This window comes from Nematolebias whitei, chromosome 7 (genome assembly GCF_014905685.2).
Source record: "Nematolebias whitei isolate Nwh7 chromosome 7, NemWhi1, whole genome shotgun sequence".
NCBI lineage: Eukaryota > Metazoa > Chordata > Actinopteri > Cyprinodontiformes > Rivulidae > Nematolebias > Nematolebias whitei.
This window is the reverse complement of record NC_056504.1, coordinates 42,855,021-42,877,626: the sequence shown is the minus strand read 5'-3', so window position 1 is coordinate 42,877,626 and position 22,606 is coordinate 42,855,021. Positions and strand designations below refer to the sequence as shown.

The 22,606-nt window shown below is 36.6% G+C and overlaps 1 protein-coding gene across 2 annotated transcripts; it reads left to right on the top strand.

The window, feature by feature from the left end:
- Positions 1-550: 550 nt before the first annotated feature.
- On the top strand, positions 551-22,129 carry znf740a (zinc finger protein 740a). 2 transcript variants are annotated; one of them, XM_037678907.1, is made up of 21 exons: positions 551-871; positions 2,828-2,993; positions 3,217-3,399; positions 3,822-3,968; positions 4,606-4,723; positions 4,967-5,050; positions 6,806-6,889; positions 7,587-7,670; positions 8,147-8,230; positions 8,682-8,765; positions 9,098-9,181; positions 9,815-9,898; positions 11,669-11,752; positions 12,101-12,184; positions 14,701-14,784; positions 15,204-15,287; positions 17,246-17,329; positions 17,747-17,830; positions 20,721-20,804; positions 21,185-21,303; positions 21,399-22,129. In XM_037678907.1, the coding sequence occupies exons 2-21, from the start codon at positions 2,949-2,951 to the stop codon at positions 21,570-21,572; spliced, it is 1,962 nt and encodes a 653-aa protein (XP_037534835.1). In that variant the 5' UTR covers positions 551-871; positions 2,828-2,948; the 3' UTR covers positions 21,573-22,129. The 2 variants fall into 2 exon arrangements, with proteins under 2 accessions (XP_037534835.1, XP_037534836.1); XM_037678908.1 differs by lacking the exon at positions 12,101-12,184.
- Positions 22,130-22,606: the final 477 nt, after the last annotated feature.

Here is a 22,606-nt window from a genome sequence, read left to right as displayed (position 1 = left end):
GCTGGGACTGACTTCCTGTTTGAAAAAAGCATCCCTTTGGTTTTATCGGCATTTAAGACAAGTTTGAGGTGGAACAAATCTGACTGGATGATGTCAAATGCGGATTGCAAAAGCTGGAAAGTCTTAGCAACTGTTTTATGTTTACCATGCTCCATTGTGAACAAAATATGGGCTTATTATGAGATTTTAAAATGCATTTTACACAATCTCCAAACTTTTTGTTGCAACTGTGGTAACCAAAAAGTTTAAAAATCAACAAAACAACAAAAGTAGAATGAAAAGAATCATACGTACAAAGTATACATGCGTGACACACATAAAACAATATTAAAAACAGCAAATAAAAACAAACAGTGTCTAAACACAACTGGGAATCCTACCAGTGTAAATTTATAAATTTAAACCAATAATAAAATTGGAAATTCTATTAGTCTGGCAATGTAAAATAATAATGGTCCAAGAGCGTACAAAGCCACCCCTCCCCTCCCCTCCCCTCCCCCAACCCCAGTGTTTATTATTTCGTCCCTGTTTTCTGTCATTTTAAGAGCTCGCTCCCTCTTTTTCTGCGCCTCTTCACTTCAGACGTGCACTGAATCCACCACAGACTGAGCTGAACAGGCAGACCCCAGCCTAACGTTATAACCGTAGTGGGCGTAATAGCTCCACGTTACTAATAATAATGGACTAAGCTTTCTTCGCTGTCGCAGGTTTAATTAACGCTCCGTGTTCACGGGGAGTTGGAGGAAGATGAGCTTCTCTTCGCCTGAGGAGGGTTTGCTGCTGCTGCTGTGTGGGGGAGTGGGCTACATCCTGTGGCGTTTCCTGTGTTTGTAAACTAGACGGTGCAGAAAACGTCGGGCGAAGCGGGCTGGTAGGTAGGGGACTTTGGTCTGCGTTTGAACGCTTTGTTGACCTTAAATGCGTTTGCGCTCTTATTTTGTGTAATTTATGCTGGGATACGGCAGTTAAAGGATTCACACATTGTTACAGCGTCGGTGTTAGCCAGTGCAAGGTGGCTAACAAATGTTAGCTTAACATTTGGGAGGGGGAGGCACTCGCAGCGGCGGCCATCACGAATGTCTTTATTGCTCAGCTTCGTCTGGAACCAGCTGGGCCAGGGTCTTTAGGTAGTTTACTCGAAAAAGCATGAACCTGTCTAATCTGTGAACTGTAGCTTTACTTTACGCAGCTGTATACAATCAATGATCGAGTGGGCTTTTTAAATAGCATTACAGTGGGCGAGGGCGCCAGCTAGCTGCTAGTTTAGCTAGCTGCTGTTAGCCAGCAGCAAAGCTAGCGTTAGGTTCGGTGACAGGACGAAGGCCACTTCAGACCTGGCTGGGAAATGTATTTACTTTAAGAGCAAAAGTATGTTAGTTAACGCCTTTTCCTTGTGTTTTACAAAACAACTTATTTAATAAAAATATGCATTCCCCCCACCCCCTCATACATATGGCTAATTAGCATGTTAGCGTTCATCCCTGCCGATAAGTTGATCAACGTTATATTTTGTGAATTTCTGGAAACTGTTGTATCACAAATACAATAGAAAAATACAAACAAATGCATACAAACTTAAGACGTTGTCTTGGATGTTTCTCCACAAAGTAGTGTTTATGAATTACTGTAGGTCTTTAAATTTAACACCTGTGAATAGCTTTGTTGTGGGCTGGCATGCTTAGAAAAAAACATGTATTTGTGTACAAAGCTACTTGCACTCTATCTATTTCATTTTTACGTAATTCTTATGTTTTTTTTCAAGTATTGTACTTTATGATTCACTATTTGTTAGTTTAATAAGACTTCACAATATAGATTTTAGAACTTTTTTAGTCTCAGCAAATTTTCAAAGGTTGTTGGTCGTGTTTTTATGTTGTTGTTTTTTTGTCATCAAGATAAATAACATAAGCCACTGCTTGGACTAAGACCTATTTTAGTTGTTTAGGTTGTAAAAATATATTCAAAAAAAGGCTCTAGAATTTTTACCAAAAAATAGTAAAAGTGTAAAGGCGATTTATGAAAACAGCTCTTTCTTTTTACTGAAAACGATTTGCCTGCACCTATAACACCTTAGATTAATTTGTTGTTTTGTAAGTATAAAACATTACAAAAGTGAGTTTAAAACTATCTCTAAATCAGTATTAAGAATTTATTTTTACTTGTATAATCACATGCTAGTTTTATAGCATAGGGCTGTTAACTTTTTTTTTAATTACAAACCATTTAAATTACCACTACATTTAAGCCCATAAGATATAACTTTATTGATCCTGACCTGTAGGAAATTGTTGTGCCAGAGTTTCAAAGGAACATGCACAAGCTATTTAAAAACAAACAAACAGAGAATTTAAAAAACAATACCAGAGAGGTATTAAAAAAAAAAAAAAAAAATTAAGGTCCAAAACTGGTCAGGTACGTATTAATAATTGACATTTTATAGTTCCACACGTTTAATTTGATTTGTTAATATAACATACAGGATGACTGTTTTAATGTCTCAACTTATGTTAGATTTATAGGATTTGGCAAAGTAAAACTAGAAATTCAGCTTAATGTTCTGGTGTTTGACAACTTCTAAAAAATGTGCAAGCTTCAAAGTACAGTACGAGATAAATGTCCTTTTTAACTTATTGATTTCCAAAAGTGGATTTTATTTTACATTCATTAATTGAGCATTTTTCAAACCTCAATAAGATGTGCAAACAAAAATATACTATTGTACTCCTTTCCAAGAAATAGGCTTGTGCTTTGTTGTTTTGTATGTCTATATAGTCATGAGTTGTCATACTATGTCTGTCTGTTTCATTCACATCCTCCTCTTCCTCAGTTTTAATACTAGATGAGTGAGGTGGGTGTGGCTTCCCACCATCCCGACGACCATCCTGACTGACGGATCTCTGGATGACCTTGTCCCCACCCCTGTCCCTGCGCTCACATATCCCACAGCAATGTCACATCTGCCCAGCAGCTCAGTCCGCGACCATATGAAATGGGTTTGTTTTGACAACACCAAAATGGTTACAAATAACTTTACTTGCAGTCTTGTGTCACTCAGGATGATGTCGTTGATGACTACCTTTGTCAATGTTGTGCCACTGATACTGAAGTCTTCGTTAACAAATTGCTGATTTTTTTTTATATATATATATATATATATTTAGACGGTTTGTAAAATGTTGCTCTTAATTCTTGTTTTATTTATTTTTTTCCTTGCAGGCGGGGCTGCTTGGATGCGAGGCTGTCCTCTCCAGTATGGCCCTGATGCAGGCCAGTACAATGGCTGCTCCGCCTAAAAAAATGATGTCTCCACTTGGCCACACACCACCTCAGAGAGAGGGACCTGACCGTGCTCCCCAGAGCCATATGATCCTCCCGTCTGGAATGAGCTGTCCACCACTAGTAAGCACTCACGTGGGAAATGTGATGTGGAAATGTGGCTTTTATTAGCGTGAAGGCCGCAACACTTTACTTCTTTACACATCAAATGTGGAATAGTGGATAGTTTTAGTGCAAATGAAGTTAAGATTTGTCTTCTAAAATGACCACAGTATCTTTGTTGAGCTTCAACCTGTTCGTTTGACCAAGAGTTTATGCTGCTTTTTCTTCACATAGACAAATCATGACTCTGATACAAAAAGACTAGATGCTCTCATTTGTAAAATATTAGTGATTTAATAGTGTGCTGATGATAAAAAGAATACAAATTATCTCTAAAACCATAAGTGCCATCAAGTTTTAAAATTGTCACTCCAGTTCTGGTCAGATACAGTGTTAAAGGTGACTGTTCAGAAAATGGGAAATAACTTTCTCCTGCTTTCTAGCTCATCCGGAAGGAAGGTGAATTCCAAGCTCCCCGCCTGCTGGACGAGAAAGAGATGAGGGCCAATGAAGACATGCAGCAGAAAAAAAAGAACAGGAAATCAGTAACGCCCTGTAAAGTAAGAGAACAAGACGGAAGGGGTGGGAAGGTCAGTAGCTGGCATTACTAAATTTAGAAAAAACTTTTTTTTTTGGTGCCCTGGTTTTAATTTTTCCTTTTTAATAAAAGTATCTTCATCTCTTCATGCATGCCATTTTAACAGCTTTTCACTATATCCAAGTGAGGCTGGCCAGATCATTCGTGGGTGCTCATTTTGTTTGTGTGGGGGTGGGGGGAGGAGCACAGGAAAGATGTGGAGGGGGTGGAGGTTCTCTGGAGAGGAAGGGGGGAGGGGAGCGAAGTGGAGCACAATAACTGCTGTTGTGAGAATAACAGAGGGAGTAGTAACGTGAGGGCATTAGGCCCCTGGAAGGGGAATGTGGTGCATTTCTCAAATCAAATACTAATTACACTGTTAAAAATTAATAAAATATAGTTTGTCATTCGTACTAAACATAATTTGGTATTCGGGTAGAGTAAAATTTTTAATGCACATTTTATTTGTGTGCAATCATTTCCCAGCAGTTTAGCTTTTCCCAATTTCTGTTTAGTTATCAATTGGTTGGCGTAACAAATGAGGCCATTGTGTTTTTGTTACATTGTGCCATAATGTGCATAAGTTTGCTACACAATAAATACTGCAAAGGATTGCATTTCAAATGGTTGCATTTCCTGTTTTTTCATAGGGAGGTGGAGACGAGAATGGGCCTTCATCCAAAGTGCAGAAAAATTTTATTTGTGATCACTGTTACGGAGCATTTAGAAGTGGATACCACCTAAAGAGACACATCCTCATTCATACAGGTATGGCATATGCTTGGAACAACTTAAGTTCACATTGAAGCCAGAGCAGCTTTTATTGACAGATTATTTTGAGTGAATTGTGAAATCATTCTCAACACCTAAGTTGGACTGAGTCTAGGAGAGTGCCGCAGCTGTGTGCTTTTTGCAATGGCCTGCTTAAAGCCTTGTTTGGTTGTAGCTTTGCCTCACAGCTAATTGGTATCTATGGAGGATTTGAACTAAAACTGGTGCTCTTCGGTTTAGGGGAGAAGCCGTATGCTTGTGCCGTATGTGACATGAGGTTTATTCAGCGTTACCACCTGGAGAGACACAGCCTCATTCACACGGGTATGCGTCCTTCAACCGTACCCATATTGCATAAATTTGACTACGCATGTAGTCTTTCACATAAATCAAGGAACAGATGCTGAAGATTCATTTTTGTCTGTGGACAGTAACTTCCAACAAAGCCATCCCCTAAATCTCTTTAATTTCATAGTATATTGTGTAGTTTTCTTATTTGTCCATAGCGTAAGAAAAAATGGCATTTCAGCCAATGTGGTCCCTTAGTCCAAAGTCCACTATTAAAATCTCTTTGTTTGTTAATGTACTTGACACAATTTAAATTTGATATTGGCATTGTGTAGTACAGTTTGATTGGCACAGTTCAGTTAGGCTAATTCACATTATTTTAGCGGTATGTTAAAATTACCAATGTTAAGCTTATTTATAGTTTTCGGCATAATTAAGCATACCACATATATCATAATACATTTTCTTTTCCATGCAAGCAGACACACTGTTTAAATATAAAGTAATTAGAAAATAAAATTTTTTGATTGTCTGTAGAAACAGAGTTTTTTATGTCTTCAGTAATAATACATATTTAACAAAGTTAAGCCGGGTCCACTGGACAGATTCAAAAAAATAAAAAAACTTGTTGAAACGTTTCGTCTTTAATCCAAAATACTTCGTCAGTCTGAGGCGCTGCAATAAACTATTATAAATAGCCCCTTATCATAGTGGATCGACCAGTTTGTTGCTGACATCCAAAACTATCTGTTCACTAGTTAGCTTCACAAGCTCACTGTTCATATTGTTTTTTTTAATCTGTCCAGAGGACCTGACTTAACTTTGTTAGATTTTTCTACCTGAATTATTGAGCATGCATCACAATAATAATGCATATTGCACTGCTTTGTATTTTGTTTTCAAGTATTGGAAACTGTAGTTTCTGTGTAGTTTGGTAAATAAGTTATGTGGAAATGTCGTATGTATAAAATTAGTTTTTTGGGAAAAAACCCTGTAATATGTTCCGGTCTTAAAGTTGTGCAGTTACTGTGGATTTGCATTCAGGCTAATAATCTGATATTTTATTGTTCTCTAATGGTTGTTCTCGTGGTCTGTAAACACTTTGAAGCATAGCAGACTGCACCAGTGACCTCATTATTTTTTCTATATTCTTTCACTGTTGTCAAAAACAATTATCTGTTTTTAGTTACCAGTTTATTCTTTGTAAATGTATTTCATACATAAATTGTCACTGAAAAGTAAAGATGTTTTGATAGTGGACTTGAAAAGTGACTCAAACATGTGGACTCAGATGTACAAATTTAAAACCATATCCCAACACAAAACACAATATATTTAGTATTTTCAAAATTATTTTAGTGTTTAGTTTTATCTTGAAAAATCCTCAGACATAAAAAGACTATAAAATGAAACTTCAAGGCTTTTCATATAAAAAAAAAAAACGCATACTTTCAGTATTTGTATTTCACCCTCTCATCCTTTTTCTTTAATAAAAAAAAGTAAGCACTGTGGGTAAGTCAACTTCCTCCAAGTTAATCACTGCTGATCAAGTATCCACTATAAGAACTTCTTTAAATTTAAATAATACTGGATAAATTTACTAAACTATCTTGTCGTTGTTTATTTGCACATATTTATAATTTTAGTAATTGCCTAATTGAGCACTTTTTGTGTCAGCACTGCATCTGTTTTGTATATCCCATTAGACATTATTTTTTGTGAATTATTTATTTTTATCCTTTAGTTAACAGACTGATTATTAGTTAATAACTTTATGCTCTGTGTGTGTAGGGGTGAAGCCGTACGCTTGTACCATGTGTGACATGAGGTTTTTCCAGCGTTACCACCTGGAGAGACACAGACTCACTCATACGGGTATGGTTTTTTTGCCGTACCCAAATTTGGTTAAACTTCATATTTTTAAATAGTTTCCTATTTGAGCAATTAATACACAGGCTGGAAACAAAAGTTCTGCCAGTTTAATATCACAGGAAGAGACCTCTGACGTTCACACTGATTTACCTGCAGACAAATAGCTGCAGTCAGCACTTTTCACAGATACTTTTGTTTATACAGATTCTTCGTTGTCAATTTATTGAAAAGTTCAGAGTAAAAACTTAAAATGGATATAATAGAATCCCATGATACTCTGCTTGTCAATATTCATATTTGATAGAACACACTTTTTGTCAGTGCTGTTAAGGACTTATCATTTTAGCATTAGGTGAAACCATTAGATCTGTTTATTTAAATTAAATTAATTTATTTTTTGAGGAAGTCTGTCGAGCTTTCTGACTCAGGTAACCATTGTCCCAGACAGTTTCTGGCTGTGCAGCTGCTGACATATATGTATTATTAGTTAAACTCTAAATGTTTTTGTTTTGCATTGTACTCCAATCTGTTTTAAAGATAACGCTCCATCCTAAAGTACAATTTTTCTAATTGGAAATCAAACAAAGCATTTAAACTTGGATGTGAAATGCGAGCCCGATCATGATGACCCGGTGTTAATAAATTAGTTTTGCTTCCTAACAAACGTCGTGGCTAATATGTTACAAATTTGTGTACGTAGGGGTGAAGCCATACGCTTGCTCCATGTGTGACATGAGGTTCTTCCAACGTTACCATCTGGCAAGACACACCCTCACTCATACTGGTATGCGTCCGCTTACCCTAGTTTAGCGATGTTTAAAAAGTTTCACTTTTCAACACAAACAATTTAAATAAATTTAGGAGGATTAGTAACGGTAGCTGCTTCAAAAGTGCATATTTTTGATACACTAGATGAATCCAGGTATAATAGGAAATTTAAAAAAACTCCTTTTTAGTTATATTAAAAAAATGTACATACAAAATGAGGCATCTGCGCGTTGATAACTTTGCTTTTCCTCTGTTGAATGCCCTACTTTGTTCTGTGCAATTACTTGAAAATACCAGATATTAAACGGATTGAAACTCTGCTAATCATGAAGCACATAGACGAATGAAGGCAATCAAAACGGATGTGTTTCTATCTCAGGATGATTGTAAGAATGGAACCAAAAGAAGAGCTACTTTAAGAACAAGTTGTTTATTTGTTGAAACGTTCATTTTTTTCTGTCTAGTTGATATTTATATATTTTTTGTGTGTAGGGGTGAAGCCATACGCTTGCTCCATGTGTGATATGAGATTTTTCCAACGCTACCACTTGACAAGACACAGCCTCACTCATACGGGTATGGGTTTGCCCTCCTTTACTACACGAGTGCCCAAATACCCAAATTTATTGGTCTCCTGTGTGTAAAATGAAGTATTCAAAAGCAACAAGTTGTCTTGCGCATAAAGAACATGACGAGTAACTCCTAGTCCTAGTTTTTGTCTTTAATCTCTAAAATCAGTATATTTTTTGACAGCTAACCACTTTATTATGAATTTACTTCCAATAAAATACCTCTGACTGGAGTTCAAAAGCCCTTTTTTAGGTTGTGACGAGTTCAGAATAAGTAATTTAGGCAAGATCCTTTTTACATGAATGTGTACAGATTAGAAAAAAGTAGCTGAATGTATAATTTTTATTTCTTTTGGCACACGATTTTGATGCGTTTTATGGCTCGACTGAACACATAAGTGTGTCCTGTTGCGTTCATTGTTTTGGTTTTTACAACATACTTTGCTCTGTGTGTGCAGGCGTGAAGCCATATGCTTGCTCTATGTGTGACATGAGATTTTTCCAGAGATACCACCTGGCAAGACACACACTCACTCACACGGGTAGAAGTTTTATTTATCCCCTTTTTAATATTAGGGCTGACTGACGTTTATCCTTGTTAGTGTGACTCATCTCTGTTCAAAACCTAAAGTCAGATAAAACTTATTCCTCTCTGTTATATTCTTAATTGGAAATATAAGTAAAAGTACTTGAAGACATCAGTTTTATTGTGTTTGGTTACTACTTTTAGTTTTGACATGACTCATGTTATGCTTAGTGAACAGACCATTAAGGTTGATGAAACCTTGTAATGAAAATGTGTTGATATATTTTGTGCACACCGTTCACGAGAAACTTTTTTTTGTTTCTAAAATTTGGTACTGTATACGTTTAGGGGTGAAGCCATACGCTTGCTCCATGTGTGACATGAGGTTCTTCCAGCGTTACCATTTGGCAAGACACACCCTCACTCATACTGGTATGATCAAATCAATTGTTCCCCTATCACTGAAACTTTCCCATATCGAATTTAAACTTTTATTTTTATTCACAAGCTCATCCTCTGACTAAATCCTAAGTAATACATTTATGATATTTCTTTCCACAACAAATGTTAAATAGAGTTTATAGGTTTTGTTGGAAAACTGTCCACTGAAAAAGTGACTCTGTCAGTTCAGTCATCTTGAGTTTTCAGACCTTAATGGTACTTTTGCATGTGTATTGTCGACTGTGTTTTCGATAAAAGACACATTACACTAAAAATGATCTTGATTACAGATTATTTTTAATTTGCAGTGTCGATTAGACAGAAGTTCCTGAGAATTTGTTTGAAAAATTAAAAATGTTTGCCTGCTGCTTTTTGAAAAAGTTTCATTGTAAAATTAAAGCAATCGATTGGTATAAATGTTTTTTGCTGAATTATTTAATATAAAACAAGTAGTTTGGTTATCAATACTTTGTATTGATCATCTAGTTTAACAAAATGTTTGCTTTTTGGGATTCTTTTTAGTGTAATGTCACTAACATACGCATGCCATACACTGTCTTGGAAGAATTTTGTTATTTTAAATCTTTAACTGTGAGTTGAAACGTTTCTAATATCGTTGTTTAGGTGTGAAGCCATATGCTTGTACCATGTGTGACATGAGATTTATTCAACGTTACCAGCTGGAGAGACACAGCCTTACTCATACAGGTATGTCCTTTGTTCTGTTTTAACCATCTCGCTTCCTGGCTTTGGTTATGCATGTACTGCACGCACATTATTGGTTACCTGGCTGCTTCAAACTCGAGTTTGTGTAGCTTTTTGTCATTATGCTTACAGTTGCTAATTTATCTGTTTGGGTTTTTATAATCACTTATTGTTACTTCCCCCATACTTTGTCTATGAAATGACATAACAGCTATGAAGCAAATGTTAACTATGGTTTGCAACAAGACTTGCATTATCAACAACCTGGAAAATATAGTTAGCTGGATGTTATGTCGTAATTTTTGTCTTGTTAAAAACAGTTTAAGCTTTTGTTCAACTTCACTGACGTAATTTTTTACGAATGTAAATCCTCTTTTGCCCAGATTTTTAAATAAAAAAGGCTTTAAAAAAAATAAATAAGTAATGCTCAAGCATTAAAATCAAATACCAATTTTTATATTTAATTTTTATATAATCAGGATGACCGTAACAAATTGAAATGTGTTTTCTTTTCATTTTGATTATCAAATTTGTTTTGTGTATGCAGATATCTTGAGTAACTTGTTTAAAGTTATAATGCTAATAAGTTGTAAGAGGGTTAGGAAATTGAGTTGCTGTCCAAAAGAAAATATTTCCAAGGTGCTTGAAATTGGCAAAACTAAATGATTGAAGGGTTTTATTGTTGTGACTTGTAGCTACCTGGAGCAAAAAGTGTTTCTAAATTGGTCCGTTTGGAAAAATAAAAATACAGAGGCAACATAATATGAATGAAGCAAGAGAGATGAATTTGGTTTGAATCCTGTTTTGTTTGTGTTTATATTTTTGAAACGTATATGAGAATGATTATTAATGTCTGATCTACATGGCTACAAGGGCAACATGATGTGCCTTGATTGAAATAAGTGTCTTTGAATAAGTTGATATTTTGACAAAATTTATTTAAAAAATAATAATAAAAAAAACTACATGCAAATTCTGGCCTGACAACTCACACAACTTAGTCCTTGTGTCATTTCACATTCAAAGTTATGGTCAGGAAATAACATCTTCACTTACGAATACATTATATGTGGAAACATGTTTAATGTGAGGCTGTTTGCTTTTTTGCCATTTGATTTTTACATGGCAGATTTAGCTTTATTTAAATATGAATCCGTTTCCTTTTTTTTTTCTCAAATCTAATTTTCTGATTTTCAGATTAGTTTGCTTTCCGTTTTCTTGTTAAAGCACAACAGTTGCTCTGCAAATCAATGTGTAAGCTTGTGTGTTGAACAGTTGTTTGCCAACTGCCTAAAATTGTCTTAACTACTGCTATCAGCGTAACAAAAATGACCCCCCTGTGATTTGTTGGAATTATGAACATGAAAGCGTTTATTGGCATCATGTGAAAAACTGTTGTGCTAGTTTGAATGGGACTACTAGTGATTAGACCTCAACTGCTTGAACGGTCATTTAATAGATTTATATTTTTTTGTCCTGTTTGGTTTGTAACAAGACACTTGTGCTTTCCATGTGGAAGAATTTTCTTATTCCTCTATATGTTTGGTTTACACTTTAGCACAAGACAATCAGTAGTCAGTCTTGATTTGGGACATGGAAAAGTAATTTCTAATTGGAATGGCAGATTGTTGAGGCATGCTGGAATTTCCAGTTCAAACGAAGCGCTGATAACGTACAGCCAAACTTTACTAAAGCCATTAGTAAAGTTTAACGTCGATCATTTTTGGCAGTTGAGTTTCTTTGAATGCTAAAGCTGGTACTTTGTGTGTGTAGGGGTGAAGCCGTACGCTTGCACCATGTGTGACAAGAGGTTTTTTCAGCGCTACCACCTGGCGAGACACAGCCTCACTCATATGGGTATGCGTCTGCCAATCTTAAACCAGTCACAAAATTAGGTTGCTGCAGTATGGTTTATTCTAGTCTTGTATACCTTTTTAATCGTACACAGCTTCAGACGGTGTTATTTCCATTAGATTGCATACAATATTCTTGTGTTGTACAAGTTCCCTATTTTGTAATTTTAAAACCAACTTATTTAATTGATTGTACACTTGTAAGTTAAGACTATGGCATTGGTTATTAACCACAGATCACAATTTAGCTCAGATTGGCTCCCCCCAAGACACAGACTTATAGATTTTTTGTTGTTGTTGCTGTTGCTGTTGCAGAGAGACAAAAATAATTCTCTTAATGCTCTGCGTTTAGGGGTGAAACCTTATGCTTGCACCATGTGTGACATGAAGTTTTTCCAACGTTACCACCTGGCAAGACACAGCCTCACTCATACGGGTATGGGACCATGCATTGTGCCCATGACATTCAGTGTTAGGTCTCGTTTTATTTTTAGTTGGCATCAGAACTGTGTTTGTTCATATTTAAAGCAGCTATCTCACTGAGCTGTGACTATTGGAGACTTGTTGCTGACAGAATTGTGAGAAAAATAAGCCAGATTTCAGTTTTACTTTGAAGGTTTGCAGCCAGTTTTTGAAAACGACTGTCTATTTTTGTGTGCACGGATTGCAAAACTGTACTGTAATTCCCAGATTTGCATACAATGTACTCAACTTGGGCCATTTTGTACTGACATGGGCAGCCGCCCCCATACAATGGGGCAAAAAAGTATTTAGTCAGCCACTGATTGTGCAAGTTCTCCTACTTAGAAAGATGAGTGACGTCTATAGTTTTCATCATAGGTACACTTCAACTATGAGAGACGAATTGAGGGGGGAAAATCCAGGAAATCACACAGTAGAATTTCTAAATAATTTATTTGTAAATTATGGTGGAAAACAAATATTTTGTCAATAACAAAAGTTCAACTTAATACTTTGTAACATAACTTTTGTTGGCAATAGCGGCTCAAATGTTTCCTGTAAGTCTTCACCAGGTTTGCACACACTGTAGCTGCTATTTTGGCCCACTCCTCCGTGCAGATCTCCTCTAGAGCAGTGATGTTTTGGGGCTGTCGCTGGGCAACACGGACTTTCAACTCCCTCCACAAATTTTCTATGGGGTTGAGGTCTGGAGACTGGCTAGGCCACTCCTGGACCTTGAAATGCTTTTACAGAGCCACTCTGTTGTTGCCCGAGTGGTGTGTTTGGGATCATTATCGTGCTGGAAGAGCCATCCATGTTCCATCTTCAATGCTGTCACTGACGGAAGGAGGTTTTGGCTTAAAATCTCGCGATACATGGCCCTGTTCATTCTTCCCTTAACATGGATCAGTCATCCTGTTCCCTTCGTACAAAAACAGCCCCAAAGCATGATATTTCCACCCCCATGCTTCACAGTAGGTATGGTGTTCTTGGGATGCAACTCAGAGTTCTTCTTCCTCCAAACACAAGTTGAGTTTTTACCAAAAAGTTCTATTTTGTTTTTTTTCTGACCACATGATGTTCTCCCAATCTTCTTCTGGATCATCCATATGCTCTCTAGCAAACTACAGACGGGCCTGGACATGTACTGGTTTAAACATGGGGACACGCCTGGCACTGCAGGATTTGAGTCCCTCTTGGCATAGTGTGTTGCTGACCTTTGTTACTTTGGTCCCAGCTCTCTGCAGGTCATTCATCAGGCCCCTCCGTGTAGTTCTGGGATTTTTGTGCACCGTTCTCATGTTCATTTTGACCCCACGGGATGAGATCTTGTGTGGGGCCCCAGATCGTAGGAGATTATCAATGGTCTTGTATGTCTTCTATTTTCTTACAATTGCTCCCACAGTTGATTTATTCACACCAACCTGCTTGCCTATTGTAGATTCACTCATCCCAGCCTGGTGCAGGTCTACAATTTTCTTCCTGGTGTTCGTCGACAGCTCTTTGGTCTTGGCCACGGTTGAGTTTGGAGTCTGGCTGTTTGAGGCTGTGGACAGGGTTTTTTTATACAATGACAGGTGCCATTAATACAGGTAACAAGTGGAGGACAGAAGAGCTTCTTAAAGGACAAGTTACAGGTCTGTGAGAGCCAGAAATCTTGCTTGTTTATTGACAAAATACTTATTTTCCACCATAATGTACAAATAAATTATTTGAAAATCCTACAGTGTGATTTCTTGGATTTTTTTTTCCTCATTTTTTCTCATAGTTGAATTGTACCTATAATGAAAATTACAGACCTCTCTCATCTTTCTAAGTAGGAGAACTTGCACAATCAGTGGCTGACTAAATACTTTTTTGCCTCAATGTATTAACGATTGGACATTTGACATGAAGATGAGCAGATTTGAATAAATAAATAAAGGTCATCATTGGTGTGGTTAGACCTGAACATTCTGCCTTGGATGTTTTCTGTCAGTGGAGAACTACCATGCAGCTCCAATTCTAGATTTATAAAACTGAATTGAAAAGTGTTCAATATTGGGTCAAGATGTTGGCGACAACTTTGCGACCATTTTGTGGAAAAAATAATGCTAATATTTAAAAAATTCAAGCAACAAGACTGCAAGCCTCTGCGAACCAAACCTTTTGAGACATTGTGGACACTCCAAAAGTGGCAGCCCAGTGAGATACTGGCACAGAGGAACATGTCAGGTTTAAAGTTTTGAACAAAGTGCCCTTGTTTGTTTATAATGGGCTTAATCAGAATAAGCAGAGTGGTTACAAATTAAATTACTCTCTTGATGTTTGGTGATAACTTTACATTGAGAAGTTGATAAGCATTCTAAAGAGAATATTAAATAAGTTTTGTGTTTTTGCTTAAATTGGTCATTTTGTGTGGTTAATAACCAATTGTGTAATTTTTTTTTTTTCTAAATTAAACACTGAGAAGTGAGGCAAAGTAATATAATATTGTTACTTTGCATTTAGGTGTGAAACCTTATGCTTGCACCATGTGTGACAAGAGGTTTTTTCAGCGCTACCACCTGGCGAGACACAGCCTCACTCATATGGGTATGCGTCCGCCCACCTTACCCATGTCACAGAAATCAAATTGTGTTTCCATTTTGTTTCATATGAAGTTCAGCAGTCTGTGGTAGTTATTTATAATTTCTCGAACTAACATGAATGATCTTGATCAATCCTACATTTATCTTCAAAAGTGGAACATTTACATAGTCTAAATACACAACAAAATACAGGACTCAAACATCATCAGCTCATGTGGTGTGTTATTGTGGATTAAATTGGTTATTAGACCTTGATATATTCTATAATGAAATTGGAAATTCATAAGGGGGGAAAAAGATCACTTTATTAGTGGTTAACAACCCATCAATTTCACATAACTTATAGGTAGTTTATTGCCTATTGATGGATTGTAAACACAGAATACTAAGTTTGAATATAATACCATAATGCTCTGCGTTTAGGTGTGAAACCTTTTGCTTGTACCATGTGTGACATGAGGTTTTTTCAACGTTACCACCTGGCGAGACACAGCCTCACTCATACGGGTACGCCTCAGTGCACTCGCCCTCTCACAATTTAAAGACCACTGTATGCGGTCACCATCATATTAGCATTAGGAGCGTCACCAGGTTCAGGGAACAGTTTAATGTGAGAATTGTTTTAATGTGCATCATTGAAGCTCTACAAAATCTGGCATTTTTAAATAAAATGCTAACAAACATCACTGTAAATACAATGATAAATATATATTTTTATTTTAATTGTAGGGTTTTACAATTGTAATGAATAGCTTTTAATAAAATAAATAAATAAAACACAATCCCACTGTTGAAACCACCATTTGTATAATGCCAAGAAATGTAAAGCTTAAATTTTTCTCTGAGCTAACCCAGTTCAATACTTTTTCAATATACACACACATTAAAACATTGAGCACAACAAGACATTTTCTCTAAAAGCCCTAAATTTTAAACTAAATAATTGTGTTCAAGGCAAATTATAGTTTAAGAAAAGTAAACCATTAAAACTTACCTTTGTGGTCTGACATTATTGGGCTTGCAAGGTACGGTAAACTGGATTTGATGTCTCCTGTTTAAGTCTCAACATTTCTATGAAGCAAAACCTTAGCTTTTATACTTTTCAAGAAGTTGCCACCTGACATGATCTTTAGAAAACATACTTTCTTTTAACAGCTTTTGTGGTTACATAAAAAAAACTCTAAACTTCTACATCTAAGTTATGCTAATTCTCATGTAAATTAGCTGCTGTTTAAAAAAAAAAGATAATTTTTTGAATATTTCCTGGTCAAGCTGAAAATGGGCTGATTCCCATCGCTGTCTGGCTAATTTGTGCATTCTTACTACTGTTGCGGTAATTTAAGACTAATATACGGACATGATACACACACACACTTACAAATGAACTAAAACCACTAAAGTTCTAGTTCTTTGTGGTGTGGTTCTGTGGAAACGTAATAAACAATATCTTACCTGTTGTAGATAGCTCTTTAAAAGAGTTTAATTCTGACTGGGCTGACAAGTTTATGACATGTGTGGATGGGGCCATGACCCACGTGGTGCTGCTGACCTTTGCATTGTCTGTTTCACATTACCTGGTTATTTATTTAAACAAAGTTTGATAATTTGGCAGTGCAAATAGTGGTAGCAGCTAGCTGTAGCACTTCTAGTTCAGCGTCTCGTCGAAGCTCAAAAATTCCCGGTTGAAATTCGTGCCTTCATGTAAAAAGTTGTTTTTCTCTGCAAAAAGAATCTGAGAACTTGTTTACTGATTTTTTAAATTTTTTTATTAAACATTTTGTGTGAAAAATGCTATGCTAAAAAGCTCGAACCACACCGAGCGTCCGCTATTTTGAGAACCGAAAACGAGGAAGAAGAAACAGCCCATGTCACGTCAAGGGGCCTCCCTTCTATTTTTCTTAGAGACTTGCCGCTCGCTCCCTCACTATCCATCCTTCGGTTCAAACAGTCTGTACTGTCATCCGGTGGTCAAAAAAAGGTACTAGATACAAACTAAATTACCCAACGTTTCTTCTTAAATTTGACAATAATGACTAATTATTGTCAAATTTCAAACAATATTATTGTTCATCGCAATAATTTCTGAGACAATTAATCGCCCAGCAAAATTTGTTGTCGTGACAGGCCTAGTCTGAATTAAACTCGGTTTCTCCAAATAAAGGTTGCTCACAAAGCTATCTACAACAGGTAAGATATTTAATAAATTTGAACCCTTTCTACAGAACCCTTCTTCAAAGGAACTGACTTATTATTTGAAAACAAAATCAAAAGATCATCAGTAATCTGATTGGTGAAGTACTTTTTTTTTTTTACTTCCAGTTAGTATAAAAGGTAACATTTGGTACTGTTTAGTTTTGCATGACTTAGCCTATGTGTGGTTAATGACCAGTCATTTAGACTTTTTTTTTTGTTACAGAATGGAATTGGGTAAAAGGTGAAATATATTAATACTACTTTGCATTTAGGTGTGAAACCTTATGCTTGCACCATGTGCGACAAGAGGTTTTTTCAGCGCTACCACCTGGCGAGACACAGCCTCACTCATATGGGTATGCGTCCGCCCACCTTACCCATGTCACAGAAATTACTGCAGCTTTAATTTCACTTCTCTGAGGCTTTTTCCTTAATAAAACTAAGATATATTTCGCTTTATCATGCTGTAATTCAATGTGTGTTAAAGTAACAATAAGAAGTTTTGGCTTAACGTAGTGCTATCATCAGCTCATGAGATGTGTTTAGATGTGGAGTCATAATTTGGAGGAAACGAACAATTTATTGTTGCTGTAATGGCATTCAGACTAAATGGTATGCATTCTTTTTGAGCAATTATTATGAAAGTTTTATGAAACAAAAGGTGGTTAACAACCCATCAATTGTAAATAGAAATTTCAAAGACATTTCTGATTGATGGATTGTGAATCAAAAGTAAAGTTTCTAAAATTAATGCATTGATGCTTTGCGTTTAGGTGTGAAACCTTTTGCTTGTACCATTTGTGACATGAGGTTCGTTCAGCGTTACCACCTGGCGAGACACAGCCTCACTCATACGGGTACGCCTCAGTGCACCTGCCTACCTGCCTACATTATGTACAGTACTGTGCAAAGGTTTTAGGCAATAAAATACACACAATAAGCTATCACTGGGTAAATGTAGTTGCAAATGACAACAACAGAATGTCACCATCCATTTATTAAAAAAAATTACAAATGCTTTTTAGGTAAATGTAGCTAAGTTTTAGCTTCAACACACTGGACTGAAATGACTGAACTTGATGACATTCTGCACAGGTAATTATTTCAGTCAGGTCTGCCAGAGTTGGGGATTTCTGTTTTAGATAGTTGGCATCTAGACTGTTCAGATTCTGTTTGGGTTCTTTATCGTGTTGCATCATGAAGTTTAGACGGACCCAATGTTCAGGATGGCGTTGTGAGATGAAAGGAAAAGTTTAAGCTTTGTCCCAATATTGTTAAAAAGTTGGTTTCATGGAGGATAGCTGTGCGTGCATAAAACATCACATTTAAATTATCGCTTTTAAATAAGGTTTTAATGTAAATACAGATTACTTAGATTATTTGTGCTTAGTGTTTTAAAGTTCAAGTGTTTATTCTGCATCGTAAACCTAATAAAATAGTTCTATGAACTGGCTAAATTAGGCAAATCTGCGTGTTACCCTCCTGCTTTGTCTGTAGCATCTTGGAGTGTTAAATACACATTCCTTTTTGAGCAGTGTGGAAATTGTTTTATTTATTTTTACAACTTCTAGAGCAAAATTAATAAGTGAAGAATAGTAAAAAAAAAAATCCCCTATTCCTTTTTTTCTGTTTGTAATCTATTGTCATTTTGTTTTCTTGATTCTGTTTTTGGTTAAAACTAGAAAATTAATTTTAAAAACATTTTTAAAAGTGTTAGTTACTGCAAACTTGTTTCCTGTAAACCAGTTGAACTAAAAATCATAAATTGAAATGTTTACCTACATATTAAATTTGAATGAATTTGAACACTTGGTTTTAATACATATAACTTTACCCAGTAAGTCACTTATGAATGAATCAGAAACAACTCTTGAAATATTTATTTCCTTTGCAAAACTGTTTTTCTTGATTACTTCATCTCCTTTTCTGACTTTCTTTCTGTTTGTCTGGTTTGAGTTTCCTCTTCGTGATTGCCTCTGCTTGCATGATGTTAATTTTTAAAAATATAGTCTCAAAGAAAAATAATTAAGCTTAGTTTCTTAAAATTGTGACCACAGATTTTATTAGTAAATTTTCTTTTACTTCAAAGCAGTTAAATATTTTAGTAAATTAAACAATTCAGAAGTTGTACTTGAGGCTTTAACAACTACTTTTTCCGAGTATTTTTAATATACTTTTACTGCTTTATTTCTAGTCTGGTATTTATTTATTTTTCTTTTATCGAAAGATGTATTTTGTTTGTAAGGACAGTCGTTATTGAATTATAAATCATTCATGTAAAAAAGACTTCTAAACTAAAATAATCAACTAATTTTAAATGGTCTTTATGTACTTAAATTGCAGTGTGATGCAGAAATAAGATATTTTTGTTCTTTTAGTTGATGGAAGATACCAAAGTTAACTATTTAAATTACTTAGAATTACTAATTTTATATTTTCTGTCCTTGTAGCTAAAAAATATCATCAAATATTGGCATGCGTTCATTTTTCTGTCTTGTTTTTCTTCATTTTTAAGTGTTTTATAAAAACTGGGAGGAACAAAGAATTTGGAGGCTTAAATTCCCACAACAGCAGATAAACGAGAACATGTCCTGTTTAAGAAGGACATGACTTTCATGGGCCTAACTTGAGCCTTAAGCAGTGCGTCTGGCCTTTCAGTTGATCTATTTATTGATTAGTCTGATTAAGATGAAGGCAGAGAGAAGGCTGTTTAAAGGACATTAATGAAGATTCAAAAATTTGTATAATGATTTAAGACGGAATGGCTAGACTGAAAATTGGTGGAAAAAGCTTAGTGACAAATCAAATTTGAAAGGTTTGGTTTGTTACTATTTAGGTGTTTGAGGTTGTTCAGAAGAAACATGACCATCAGTGAAACACGGCAGAGGATCTGTCATGGTTTGGAAGGATTGTTGGCAATCTTGCCAAAAATTATGACTATCAGAATTACTATCTGATTTTGATCTTCTGGACATTTCATTTTGGAAAATGTTAGACGGGCTGCATTCATTCCTGTCCTTTAGTGCAGTGGTTCCCAACCCTGGTCCTTGAGGAACACCATCCTGCATGTTTTGGTTGTTTCCTGCGTTCACACACCTGATTTTAATGGATGTGTTATTAACAGGCTTCTGCAGAACCCGAAGAAGTATTTAAATCACTGCATCAGGTGTGTTGGACCAAGGGAAGAATAACATGCAGGATGGTGTTCCTCAGGGACCAAGGTTGGGAACCACTACTTTAGTGATCTGAAACACTTTGCCAGTGCAGAAAAATCAAAGATCCATATCAGTCATGGATTCCCTTCTGCACAAACTGGACTTAAACGTTACTGAAACACTTGGAGATCATCTTGGCTATGAGCAAAACAAAAATAGCTTTAACATGTCTTAAGAAGCCTGGAAGACTATTCTGATTGCTACAAAAATCACAAACACACTTCTCAAGATGGGTTAGAATATTGATTTCATTTTATTTATTTTTTTCAAGCTATGAAAATCGGCACATTATTTAGACAAGGGGTGGCCTAAGACTATTGCACAGTACTGTATTATACATCAGCTCTGCACACTTCAACTCCTGATCTTAGTTGCATGTCTGATCGTAACATTATGTCTAACCAAACACGCACGTTATTGTGCAGGACCAGGTAGCTTCACGGGAGTTTCAGTCCCGAGGGCTAGTTTGAGTGTAACTTGTATTTCTTGCACTTGTGGGTGTTAGGGCTAATATGTTGCTCTGTGTGTGTAGGGGTGAAGCCGTATGCTTGTTCCATGTGTGACATGAGGTTTATTCAGCGTAACCACCTGGAGAGACACAGCCTCACTCATACGGGTATGCGTTCCTCTACCGTACCCTTAAGGCAGCTGTGCTTGAAGGATCAGGACAAACTCGAGTTTGGATCGTCAAATCATTTGATGGGATGTTGAACCAGTCTCAAAACCAGACAACCCGCCCCAGTTTGTGGGGCCCGACTACGTTGCGTAGATCTGGGCCACGACAATAAGAAATTCCACTCTGATCTACACATAATGAGTTGATGACGAGACCTTTTAGAGAAGCTGAAAGATGCTCGAACTCTTTGACTTTTTTTTTTTTCAACTGTTCTAAGTGTTGGAAAGTTATTCGAAGAAGTTTATGATGATTGCACGCAGCTCGTTGTTGTCAAGACTTTAAAATTGACGCATTGACTGTGTATTTGTGTGCTCTTTTAGGAGAGAAGCCATTTGCATGTGACATGTGTGATATGAGGTTTATTCAGCGCTACCACCTGGAGAGACACAAGCGTGTCCACAGTGGGGAGAAGCCTTACCAGTGCGAACGGTGCCAGCAGGTATTTGCTGAGCTTTGTTTTACATGTCCAGTATGTTTGATGGTAATTTGTTTTCTCCGGGCCTCATTTATTTGTTCAATTTGTGTCTCTTGAAGAATTTTTCACGCACAGACCGGCTGTTGCGACATCGGCGGTTGTGCCAGGGTCGCAGCGTACCCAAAGTAGAGAACCAGCCGTGCTGCGAGCCACGCCCTTATCCCCAAGAACCCCCACCTGCACCTCCAACCTGGAGCCCCCTGCATCCTCCGCCGGGGCGGCTGGCAGTCTGACATTCCGCCTTCTCATCACCCACAACTCCACCGGAGACGGGCCGAGCCACACAGGGTTTCCTCCTCCCACCTCTGTGCTGGGTGGTGCCACAATCGAGCACAGACTGATCTCACAGAATGATGACCGTGGGACTTTTATGTTTTAGTTAACTTTTTACTGTGTTCCCCCTTTCTTTCTTGGTTTTTTTTTTTTTTTTTAAAGAAGAGACATTTCGGTGATGAACAGTGGTCCTGTTTTGTACTATATCTTTTTCTTTTCTTTTTTCCCCAAAAGAAACGTTTTTACTGTTAACAAAAATCAGTTGGTGGTACTGGGGGGAACTGAACTGGCTATTGTTTGTCCTTATTATGTATTTGTGAACAATTGGTGAAGAAAAGTAGTTGAGCTGCTTTAGATATTTTTAAATGGCCCATTTTGGCTGTAAAGAATTGTCACTCAGGTTAAAATGATTAAAACTGAACTTTCCCTCCTAAGCAGAGAGCAGAAACTCTTCGGACGTGTCTCTTGTGGACCAGAGTTTGCTTGCCTTTTTTTTTTTTTTTTTTTTTTTTGCAGGCTAAGACGCTGCTCCTCATTATGACCTTTAACTGAATAAGTCTGAGCTAAACGTGATTTGATACATCGGTTCTTTTGATTATATCACCGGGAGGGGTCGACGTCCAGTTTTAATGATTCCTTCGTGTAAATAATTAAACTATGAGACTTGAGTGGGTCTTTTATGCACAAAATGGGCCAAAATTATACTTTAAAACGAACTTAAGTTGAAATACAGTTTGTTGCCACTGTTGCGGTTGAGACTTGAGATAACCTGAGGAACTGTGTGATAAAAAAAAAACAAAGAACTAAATATGTGTAAAGATGAACTTCCTGGACGGTGAGTGGCCTTCCTGCATTTAATTAAAGGTGTATGTCACAGCGGATTAGATTGTTTCTTCCAAAAAACGATGGGGTTTGTGTTGCTGTCCATCCTGCTGTGTACGGATCCAGTGCTGTCACAGAAAAATGTCACTCCTAGCGTTGCCCACGAGGAACT